The sequence below is a fragment of the Arachis duranensis genome, chromosome 9, assembly GCF_000817695.3.
Source record: "Arachis duranensis cultivar V14167 chromosome 9, aradu.V14167.gnm2.J7QH, whole genome shotgun sequence".
Taxonomy (NCBI): domain Eukaryota; kingdom Viridiplantae; phylum Streptophyta; class Magnoliopsida; order Fabales; family Fabaceae; genus Arachis; species Arachis duranensis.
In genome coordinates, this window is record NC_029780.3 from 27762900 (window position 1) to 27775181 (window position 12282).

General features: G+C 33.9%; 1 protein-coding gene across 1 annotated transcript in view; it reads right to left on the minus strand.

The window, feature by feature from the left end:
• Positions 1-1422: 1422 nt before the first annotated feature.
• LOC107465274 (phospholipase D zeta 1-like) overlaps positions 1423-12282 on the minus strand; it is a 13526-nt gene continuing 2666 nt past the window's right edge. The window contains exons 3-21 of the mRNA XM_021131856.2: positions 11560-11661; positions 11267-11382; positions 10741-10882; positions 10025-10189; positions 9695-9865; positions 9167-9409; positions 8956-9072; positions 8677-8816; positions 8447-8596; positions 8048-8204; positions 7487-7948; positions 6739-6849; positions 6183-6329; positions 5897-6094; positions 5570-5671; positions 5257-5388; positions 4922-4987; positions 2239-2300; positions 1423-2147 (exon numbers count right to left, since the gene is read on the minus strand). Of these exons, the coding sequence (XP_020987515.2) occupies positions 1895-2147; positions 2239-2300; positions 4922-4987; positions 5257-5388; positions 5570-5671; positions 5897-6094; positions 6183-6329; positions 6739-6849; positions 7487-7948; positions 8048-8204; positions 8447-8596; positions 8677-8816; positions 8956-9072; positions 9167-9409; positions 9695-9865; positions 10025-10189; positions 10741-10882; positions 11267-11382; positions 11560-11661 (3036 nt within the window). The 3' untranslated portion in view covers positions 1423-1894. The remainder of the gene's footprint in view (positions 2148-2238; positions 2301-4921; positions 4988-5256; positions 5389-5569; positions 5672-5896; positions 6095-6182; positions 6330-6738; positions 6850-7486; positions 7949-8047; positions 8205-8446; positions 8597-8676; positions 8817-8955; positions 9073-9166; positions 9410-9694; positions 9866-10024; positions 10190-10740; positions 10883-11266; positions 11383-11559; positions 11662-12282) is intronic.

Sequence of the window (12282 nt, forward strand, 5' to 3'; positions counted from 1 at the left end):
ATGACCGCTTCGGTAGGGGGACTCTAAATCTACAAGTACGCTTTGTTGAACCTTTTCATATAGGCTCGCAGTGATTTTCCAACCTCTTGTTTTACTCCTAAGAGACTCGTAGCATGCTTGGTTTTGTCTTTCTAAATGGAGAATCAGGTAAAAAAGCTCATCGCCAAGTCGTCGAAACAGGTGACTAACCTGAGCAATAAGCTATCGAACAACTTCATTGACACCTTGGTTAACGTAGTCGAAAAAGCTATGCAGCGAGTTGCGTCCAACGCATCAGCCAAGTACATGCGACTCTTGAAGTTGCTCAAGTGGTTTCTTGGATCAGTAGTTCCATCATAGAGATCATGTCGTTGCTTTTAAAGTTTTTGGGAACATTAGCCCACATGATCTCTTCAGAATATAGATCTTCACCTCCTAAAGGTGTTTCTGCTTGGTCAGCTTGTAATTTCTTACCTTTAAGGTCGGATTCCAGCTTCTCGAGTTTTTATTCTAATTCTCTTTGTCGTCGTACCTCCCTTTGCAAGGTTGTTCTGTTTCACGTCGTTCTAACTCGTTCTCAAACTGCTCTAGCCGACCTTGATGTCCATGAACCAGTTCCATGAGTTCTGTAAGATCTCTTTCTCCCGATCCTCCTTATTGATGGACTTTTGAACGTATTCTTCGTCCTCCTTTATTTGCAGGATGTATCTCCCCGGCCACACCTTTCTCTTTGTTAGGTTGAGGGGTAGGATAAGTGCGCAATCGTCGTTGTGTTACTCTTCTTCATAGGCCTCTAAATCAGAAGTAGTGTGTCTATTTTCTAAAACGTCTGTCATCATACAGTGTTGATTATCAGATCCCCGACAACGGCGCCAATATTTCGGGGATTACCTAGACTATGATTCAAGCCTGAACATAAGTTCCAAGCTCCTTTTTGGGGTTGTGTCCAACGTCTTCTAATGCTGAGGTGCCGCCATTCGACATCTTCGTGACAGTGGGAAGTGATTTATACCAAGGACTCTGATGCTTAGTTAGCAAGGACTTTAGGCTGATTTTTTAGTACATTGGGATTCGAAGTATACCTGAGGGTGTCAAGGTATTTATAAGTGTATATGTAGAATAAATAACCACCTTCTGAGTAGTCTCACCTATGATGGTGGGTTGGTTACTCCCTTTTTGATAGGGAAGTTGTTGAGATATCCTTTTTATCATGGGAGAGATTATAGGAATTAGTTACTTATTTAGATAAGTAGAGCCAGGTCCATGTCGCCAGTCGAATAGGTGTCTATCTGAACAATATTTGTAGAATGTTGATTAGCCTTTACTCATTTTGGATTTGACTAAATTTGTGGACCAAGGTTTGAATAAGTATATTGTTGAATTATTAGATAAAAGAATTTTAGGTCAATAGCTAAAAATACTGATAAAAGATAATAAATCTACTAACCATTGAACTTTTCTCTTATAAATAAACAATTACATCCCAGGTCAATTAAAGAAAAATATATTTACAATTTTCTCTGAAAATGAAGAACTGAGTAATGCAAAAACAAATAAAAGTCCCCAATAACTAAGTTACCAATAAAGTTGCTTTAAGATTCTACGTAATCACACTTCCTCTCTCATAAAACTAATGCTGCAATAATCACAGGTCAAAACTACTTAATGACTACATCCCTCTCTATTTCTGCTTTATTACTTTCTCCAATCATTTTCACTTTAGACTTATCTACTCTTCTTTTTAAATTATTACGATATTATCTAATAATAGCAAAACAATTGCTAATCTCACAGGATGTGAAAATTTCACACCACTTTATCATGTGTTGATTTTCACTGAGTTTCTTGTTTAGCACGAAAATCTATAAAAAGAATGGCATCTTTTTTCATGGCTTCAGTATACTAATATCTATATCTAATGATATACTTGAGGAGCTACGTAAAACTCACTCTCAATAAAGGCTGGTCTTAGATCTTCATCACGCATGAACTCCAAAGGAAAGGAAACAAGATGTCCCTTTACAGAGTTCAATCTATCCATTGAATTTGTCTCATTGATTTCTCCATAGACATCACTAGTTATTAATTTATCAGGGGCTATTCCCAAATCTATGGTGGTGTGACCCACCTTTTCTTTCCGCTGAGTCATGCTCTGTCGAAGAGCAGATCTGCATATTGTGTTAAAATAACACCATGAGAAGGAAATGATGAAAAAGGAGAAAAAATAGAAAAGCATAAAAAAATGATGCAGTCAAAGACCTTGAGTGTATCTGATCATTCGGAATGCAACCGAAGACCTCATCATATATCCTAGTATTCTCCTGTAACACATATAGAACAAAGTCATCCTTAGACTATAACTAATTCATCTGAAAATTTATCTTTTACATGTCTACATAAAGTCACATTTAAAATATTAAGTATATTTTGTCTACAAAAGACGTTGGTTTACGGCAGGGGCCAATCTAAAAGGGAGCAAGCATAGGCCTTGGTCCCCAAACTTTTTAACAAAATAGTTAGTAGTAGTAGTAAGTTAGTAGTATTAGTAAGTATATTGTGTATATAGAGAGGTTATTATATATTATATAATTTTATTTTGTATTTGAGAAAGTCTTATTTCAATAATTAAATTGTTCAACATATTTTATGACCAACCTAGTATAAGTAAAAGTCTAATCCAAATATTATCTATCTCTAATAATCAAAAAGGCAAGTGACAATACTCAAAAAAGCTCAGCTCAAATTTAATTATCTATATTTAATAACCAAAAAATAAGTGACAATACCCAAAAAGAATTTAGGACAAAAATTACTACTAATTGATACATAAACATACACCACATTATTTTTGAGATATTTCTTTCCTCCTACTAATGTCATATTAGCAATATTGCTTACTTGGCACAATTTTAGAATCAACCACTCAATTTTTGCCAAATCAACTATTATTTCCAAATCAGCAAAAAAAATAAAATATACAAATAAAAAACTAAAAAATAGAATCCAATAAATTTGTAACCTACAAATACATTGAATTCATATTCCTATATTTATTATATCTTACCGTTATAAACAATACAATAAACTTATAACCGTAACAATTAATTTATTAATTTTTATAAATAACTCACTAAAGGTAATAAATATCCATATTACAAATGTCATAATAATATTATTAATCATAATAAATTTTACGTTATAAGTATTTAAATTACATACCATTTAAACTACATATATAAGTCTCTTATCATTATTCCTTCACATAACATCAAATTTAGCACAAAAAATTTATTTCCGAACTGCACATTTCAAACTTACTCAATATAGCATCATTTTTTCAGAGCAGAATGATTAGAAATCGAATAACTATCCAAGATCTAATGGCCATACAATGAAAATCTAATGATCAGGTATGACAAAAAAAATCACAACATGCATCATACATTCATACTTCCTCAAATACCATATACCTAATGATAACATAAATTGAATATTGGAATAGGAAAAGATCTTCACAATTTTAGCAACTATAAACGAAATTGATGACAAATTAGGATGAAACTATGTTAAATGTAAAAAGTGTCAGAAGAAAGCATATAAAAAAAAGAAACAACTACATTTGTGGCACATGTAATCAAACACCACAATATCCAACAATAAGGTAACTCTATATACTTTTCATAATCTCATCTATCAAATTATTAGTTGCTAACCCAATACTTATTTTAGGTTCAAAATTCAATTAAAGGTTTCAAATCAAAGTGTTACAACAACTTTTGTACTATTTGACGGCGACGCAAAAAATTTATTGGGCACAACTGCTTCAAATCTAATGACATTTTAGAAAAATAATGACACTGAAGCACCACCCCATCAAGAGATTAAGGAGAAAGAAAACCATACAAATTCAAGACACATCTTCGAAAGAAGAACATACATAAAAAGATTGAATCAAATAACACAATAGAAAGTGTATCAAACTCAACAATTCATAAAGAACATGTCTTCACAAGAAACTACGACAAAAAGAAGAAAGCAGCAACTCTAACAACCAACAAAAAAAGGAGGACGAGCGCCACATAAGATGACTAAGTCCATCAACTAAAACAAATGCAAAAATCAAACCACCAATAAAAATGTCACTTTATATAACTCCAACATCTAAATCTTTTGTACTACAAATTATTTAAAATAAAATACCTTTTAAATTTAACTTCAATTTACACATATTTAATTTATTTCTACAAAACATAACAATTTTTAATATTTATTATATACTATCATTAATTTACCGTCCCGCGTATCGCGCAGGTATCATTCTAGTTGAGTAAAATTTCCAACTTCTCAAAGGCTTTAGTTGATAAAGATTTGAAGGCTTCTAATCAAAAGTGGTACACGAAGCTAGGTTTCCAAATTTCCTTTCGGCCCTTTTGGGAATTATAGTTGTAGTGGTGAAGTGAGCATTGGCTATTGGCTATTACTCTATTATGGTGAGGGAAAGTATTGATTATTGGTTTTTGGTCTCCATAATCATTTTTTCTGGATCCACCCTGGTATACGGATGATGAATGATGTTAAACTTACATATTATTAAAATGACAAATAAACGCTTGAAGATTTTATACTTTGGATAGATTAGTCCCTAAAAAAAAAAATACCAATAAAATCCTCTAAAATAGCAGATGTAGATACACTACCTTTAAATTAGCCTCTATAATTAGAGTAGAAGATCTTAATTTGAACTAACTTGTCCATATTTGTTATCTTAGAGGACTTTATTGGTATTTTTGTTTCTTTAGGGACTAATCTGTCCGAAATGTAAATCTTCAGGGGTTTATTTGTCACTTTACTCATATTATTAATATATAGGGACCTGAGTGGATATATATCTAATAAGGTATAATATTAATGATGAAATTGTTCTGTAAGTACTATAAATTACCTTCGCAGTTGCTGACCACAAGTCCTTGTATGTTGTGTCTGCCAATGGATCACTGATTTTACTGACCTATAAAAAGACAGATTATTGACAAGTGGGCCATACGAAGTAATCTAAACATATACACTAACAGAAAAACAGCTCATGACAGCTAGAAAAGTGAAAAAGATGAGAAAATAATGAACAAGGCCAAGCAATCTGACAAATCTTGTAGTTACATTTCCAGTAACAATTAACAAATGTGTGAGAACATTATAGTTCTTGTGAAGTACATCTAAGAACTTTCAGGCAATGCTACCATATCGCAACACACAAATATAAACTTGAATTTGACTAACCTCTTCTGTATGAAGGCCAAGGTGTTCAGACCATAAGGAACAACGGAGGCTATAAGAAAATTTCCCAGCTTTCCATGGTTTTCCATTCATCAATGATTCAACATATTCCTTGTCTTCTATAACCACTCCTATCTGGTGGACAAAAATTAGAATTTAAGGAGTTTTCTTTCAAACTGAAGATTAGAAACTAATAGAACAATTTTAATTACAGAATTTACTCAATTATACTCTAGCTAATTAAGGAGTTTAAAAACGGGGGCGCGCATGCATGTGTATATATATATAAGTTGTATTAATAAGCTCTTAAGAGTACCTCAGAGTCTCTTAACCCAAGCAGACTACGGTCGTTAATGTTAGATGATCCGATGACAGCTACACGGTCATCTATTATCATCAATTTACTATGCACATATACCTGCACAAATATGGGAATACACATCAGATGTTCGAAATTTCAGTGCAATCTAGGTTAAATGTTGTTCATTAATTATTAAATATGCAAGATCAATGATGTGCTTTGTACAACCATTTCAAGATCTCTTAATAGCCCAAAGTTAAACTTTGTGACAAAACTATCCCAGATTTTCTGTTTTTGAATCAAAATCCAGAGATTATTCAAAATAATGGGAAAGTAAGTTACCTGACTTGTGGCCACGTAACCATCGGCATGAAGTCTACCATGAGATCGTAGACCATAGAAAGAAATATAATCATGAGCCTTAGGACCAATTTTAGCTTCAAGATTGTGTAATATAGAATGCTTTTCCCTTGAAATTGTTCTATACTGCCAATGTGTTAAAGCCCTGACAGTTGCAGCACCACCATCATCAAGACCACCCTGTTATATTGATAATTCAAAACAGTTAAAATATTTAATCATAGAGAAAAGAGGTTGATACTATGAACAGAATGTTCTTAACACTTACTTGGAACCCAGGCAAGAGGGGCATCACAACTATAACTCTAAATTTATTCTGTTCCTTGTGTGCTTGTAAAATGCGCCTGTATAGTGCTTCCAATACACGGTTCTGAATTGTATCATCCTTTGCTAGACCTGATATGAAAAATTGGTTCTGAAAGGAATACAAAACGAAATTCGTGGACATAAGAAGGGTGTCATTTCAATACTTTTCACAGAACTAATATTGCTAACAGAAGGGTTAATCTGAAGTGATAATCACTGATGGGAACCAAAAAAGGTATTATGAGATTGTATTCTAATAGATCAATGGTGTTCCTGACCAATACTCCTAATATTTGACAAAGAAAATATTAAATGAAAAAGTAAACTCGCTAATACCTTGCAAATATAGAAAACATTCAAGAGTCTCTATATGTAGTAATTAAGAAAATTAACAGGAAGATCCAACTTGGAGGATTTATCATTTTCCTTTTATCCCCTATACCTAGGTTGAACTGGCCTTACCATATCGCTAATCAAGACTAGATCAAGGGAGGTCAAATTCCTCGTAATTAATTTACCTCAATGTAGATAAGATGCTTTGCTTTTTCAATAAGAGAACAATATGCTGTGTGAATGCTTTCTTCATGCTGACTGGTTCCAGCTGACCATTGGCCGACACTTCTGATTACCTGTGGATTTTCACATCCATCATAGCATCAGAAAAGAATATGATCCAATAGGTTATATTACTAAACTTTGTTTCAGGAGAAAAAGGTTAATATGAATTCTATATTCATGGTGTTATTAGTCATATATATTTATCAGGAATAAAAGTCATATTACCAGCAAGACAAAATAAAAGAGTGAAGCAAGATGATTTCACTCAATTTATTGATATAGAAGAAAGGAAATACAAGAAAGAAAAAATGGCTGTAATGGTAAGAGCCAGCCTCACTCTCTTAGCCCAGCCTTAATTCTTTCCAAAAGTTTGCTTCTCCCCCTCCATATTTTGCTACTACTTATACTCTCCTCTCCAATCATGAAAATCCATTAGAATCATCCCTACTGACCCTCTTATACGTTTTTCACACTAACACTGTCATGATTCTCTTCCCTTGTCTTTCCTATTCTATCCTCCACTCTCTTCCTTCTAGTGTAATGTAAGAAGGGCAGAGGAGAAATTTGTTTCCCTTTATGATTGGAAGCTTTTATTCCTAATACTTCATTCTTGTTTGGGTAGGTAACAATAACTCATTTTTATTTAAGGACAGGTGCAAAAATTTGAATATTTTCCATTGCACAGCAGATGCAGAATGCATAACTAACCTGACAGCGACAAGAAGTACGTGGACCAACTTGTCTATATTCCAAATTATTATCGTGTTTGGTACCTTCATCTGGTGTTTCCCACCAATCGTCTAGATCATAAACAACAGATTGTGCACCAAGGTCAAAAGGAACAACTTCATCATGAAACCCATTGATCTTTGTGTTTGGAGTTGATGTTTCATTTTCCAACTTTTGGGATGATAATGGAACCTTTTCACTAATATTGGAATGATCTCCGAGCGAAGTAACTAGTCCACCAGATTCTTGAGGTAAAAGCAGCGGTATATCTTGTACCGGAGACTCCGAAAATGAATCCTTACTCTCAAGTTCTTTCGTGCCATCTTCATCTTTCTTTCCAGTAATGTCCATATCTTTGCTTTTTCCCATGTAATGAGGGAGGACCATGTGATGGTGAGGCATAAGTAGCGGGATTTCATGCTCATTTGGAGCTTTAGTTCTCTGAGACATACACCAAAATGTAAGAGAGGGGGAGGAGGAATAATAAGATACATGTAAATTAAAATAAGATATCATGATGACATTACAATTTACATATACCTTAGCATGGTTCCAACGTTGAATGAAATGTCGAGCAATATCACGACAAGGAGGTCCCCAAAGGGCACAATGGACATCATGCCATGGCATACGAGGATATTTCTCACGATCCAATTCATCTCTCATCGTGTCTTCCCATGAATTTGGTTCAGATTCTCTATACATGAACAAAAATTTTCACAATAAATATTATATGCAACTGTGAAGTCTCAACTACGGGTGCTAACATTATCTCAATCTTGAGAATATTGTATTTGTATATGTAAGAAAACATGGCCATATGCATTGCAATTGACCATAAACTGATATAGAAATCAGCCTTTTCTATTCACTCATAGAATGGTTTGTTTTGCAAAATGTTCTTTCTTTTTCATACGAAAATAAGAAAAAGAAAAATACCTTGGGTTGTAATAGTCCTTTCCAGGCCATGTAATAGAGGGGCAATCACCAACTTTATGGTCAGGCGTGTCATATCGACCGAAGCATAAGTCTAATCCTCCAATATAGCAAATCTTGTAATCAACAATTACAAGTTTCTCATGGTGCGACCTGTAAATTATTCATCATATCACATGTAAGGTCCCATGAATTTTTATGTTCTTCAACCCTCACTCATTAATAGTACCCACCATAAATACACGCCACTGGTTAAATGGTCAGGATAGCGCAATACCCTCACATTCTCATGAATTTTGAGGAGTCTTCTCATACTATACGAGCTGTTGATTTTCAAAGCCAGAGAAACCTCCTTGTAGAGAAGCACATATATCTACATAAACATATAATTGCATAAGCTAAGCTTTATCCATTTTCATGTAATTCAGTCTTATAATGCACAAGGGCTTCAAAGTTCTGACTGTGGAGATCACCAATAAAACTGATTACATCAACAAGAATGCTAGGTGTACCTGAACTCCTTGCATAGCTTTTTCTTCTAGCAACGAGTCAAGTCTGAGTTTTGAAAAGCCATCAAAAGGACGTTTAAGATATAGCTCGGGGCAAAGCCACCATCCTGTAATGAAGATCTGCAGCCCGTTTCCATTTGAGAATTGAATTAGGAAAATGAGACAATTTAACTATAACCTTGGGTCCTTGGTTAACAATGGAAAAAACATATACCTCTGATTTTGCAGCTTGAATTGAAGAAGCAATTGCTTGAAATGCTGCCTTTCCGTCTACAAACCACTGGGCTTGGCTCCCATCTTCAGTCAAACCTCTTACAGGAGCAAATGAAGCAAACCGATGAGGACGACACCAACCCTCCGAAGGTCGAAGACCAGCTTCATTAATTGCATTTACCCAAGCTTTAACCCTACCATTGCTGGTAGTTCTCAATGATATGGTCCTATTCCCACTAGTAACCTACTAATCAATTCCAATTATTATTAACATAAATTTGGAAGGAAATAAAAGTTTGTCAATACATATTGTTCTCAAATAAATTGGAACTATATATTTCTGAATAAGGCAAAGCTTTTACTCTGTGTTTGACAGTTGTCATTAGTTAAATCAGTTAAAGTATAATCAGTCTAGCTGCTTTGACTGACTGTGATAACAAAGAATTGGTAGAACAGATTTTTAAGCAATTTAAAAATTATTTCTTATGCAGAGGGTAAAAGATGATGTCTAAGACAAATTGATCATCACCTTAAATGTGTATCGCAAAGGATTACATTCCTTTACAGGATCAGCTAAATGTATTTGTGTTTTATCTCCTTTTGAGGATGGAAGAACATCAAAAACAAGTATGTCCAGCGGTATATTGCTGAAAGGGCCATCCAGCAAGGCCAAAAATCCATGTTTCAAAACAGCCCATACCTGTGTCGAGACAATGTAATCAAAGATTAAATCCAAGACAAAAAAAAGTTGCAGGAAAACTATCTTTGATGACTATAAATTGGATTTTCCATAAAGATATTATATGTTTTATGTATGATCTCTAAGGTTGGCAAAAAAAAAAAAAAAACAGAATCAAACCTTCTTCCAGCTGTTATTACAGCCACGAAGCCAATCACATGGATGGCATGCTTCTGAATCCTGTGAAACATTTGATAAATGCTTCACTGTCACATATCCCTCTCTCAGCTTTGGACCATACTCATGTAAAAAGGATAGCTTGGAGACTTCCAAAAACCTGCAGACCTGTATTCAAACCGTATATTAGAAAAGATAATTTTATCTTAAGTCACATTTCATAAACAGAAATGGAGCACCATATAAATATATCTGAATCTGAGTTCATTGGGTTCAACCAAGTTTTACATTGGTTGTCAAAGGCCCAACATAACCCTCCTCTTTCATATGGCCTTGGGACAGGCTGTGTAAAAAGTATGCAACAAATTTGACATAGGCAGAGTTATATCTGAATATGATTAAAATATTAAATAGCTACTTCATTGCCTGTGGAGTATGGAGCACACTGATGGTTGTCTATGGTGTACAAGTTCAAAGAATTCCACATATGTTGAGCTAGATAGGAGGATTTGAAACACCATAAAATTGTGTCTTGTAGATGAATGTAAATTAGATAAATAAAAAAAGAATAAACTCCCATTCAATCTCATTTTGATTATGCATTCTCAATGCTATACATGAACCAAAGAAGCGTTAACCCCTATACACTGGTATGATGGTATTCTATCCATTTTTCAAACAAATTAAATGATTGGCAACTATGAAGTTGAACTAGTTACCTCTGGAGAATTAACAATATCCAGGTTTTCTAAGAAAAGATTCAAATAACTTTGCATTGCGACTTTTGCCCTGTCTACAACCGATTGCTGCCCTCCTAATGATGGACGAATTATTGATAGAGCAGCAACAGATGGGACATATCTGTAAAAAAAATCAAATGAATTAATATTTCTTTACACTCCTCTAGAAAGAAAAAACTAAAGCGTTACATCTAAATAATGGAAGCCTTTATTCTGTATAAATGATGCTGGAAACGACTATATTTACTAGCCAACAAACAATGTTTATGTACTTGAAAATTATTTAATATGTGGATCATAATTCAACCCCATTAGACCCTGGTTCACCCCTTTTAAGAATTAATAAAATATTCCACAACTTTGGACTGTCAGCTAAGAATCATGGACTTCACATTTAAAAAACCATGAAGTTGTGGACCAATGCACTCCCACATTTTAAGAAGTTGTAAAGTTTATAACTGCATTAGATATAAACTTCTAATTTCTTGAAAAATAGACTAGATACCTGCTTTTAACACTGTCTTCGTGATGTAAAGGCACAGCTCCATCATCAGGTTCTTCATCATCGTGTATCGTCACTGTGTGATCTACTATTCCTAAGCTCTGAAGCCATTCTTTTATCTTAATGAGAAAGTTATAAGTTAGAAAGTTAGATGGGAAAAGAAAATTATTGAAAGCACCTTTCCTCACTTAACATAATGGAGTAAGCATGAAAAGGCATCTGGTTACAGGAATCCCCCAAAACAGCTAAAAGAATCATGGCTGCAAAATGCAACATAAAATAATTAAACTGCAAACCTGCTCTTGTTTGTCATGAAGTTGTTCAATTAGTACACGTTTCCGCAGGGCAAACTGTAAGTAGAGAACTTGCGCTGCTCTCTTGTGAAGACGCCACTTGAACTGTATTACACAAATGCTTGTTAGCTAGACATTAGCTTTAACTGCATTACTTGACAGAATAACTTAAAACTTCATCAAATCTTAGTAGGATCTGGAGAATTAAGATGTCACTAATTATGTTCAAAAGATTATCAACAATATAGACATTCTTAAGAGAACCATAACGAGCAATTATAGAAGGCACAGACAGAAAACTATACATCTTAAAATCAAAACTTTCCCATAGATGGTAAGTTGCTAACCAATAATCCACTAATATTAATACAAAAATTATATCCAAAGTCATTGTGCAAAATATTTGAATAGGAAAACAATCAATAACTCATAATTTCCAATTTTAGTCCTCTCAAGTCATGCTAACATATTTCAATTCTTAGCTAACGAAGCTACCAGTCCCAGAAATTCTACTTGTACAATCACTTAGATACATAAACCAAAGTCCATATATTTCTCCTGATGAATTCTGACCAACAATGTCATGCTGGAAAACTCCAGCTTAGGCAATTAATGATATTGATCACAAATTCACAAGTGACATCTTTGATGATAACTTAGACCACAAGCTTAAAAAGAAAGCAAAAAGAAAAAAAAAAGAAAGAAAAAAAAAAAAAGAAACAACCC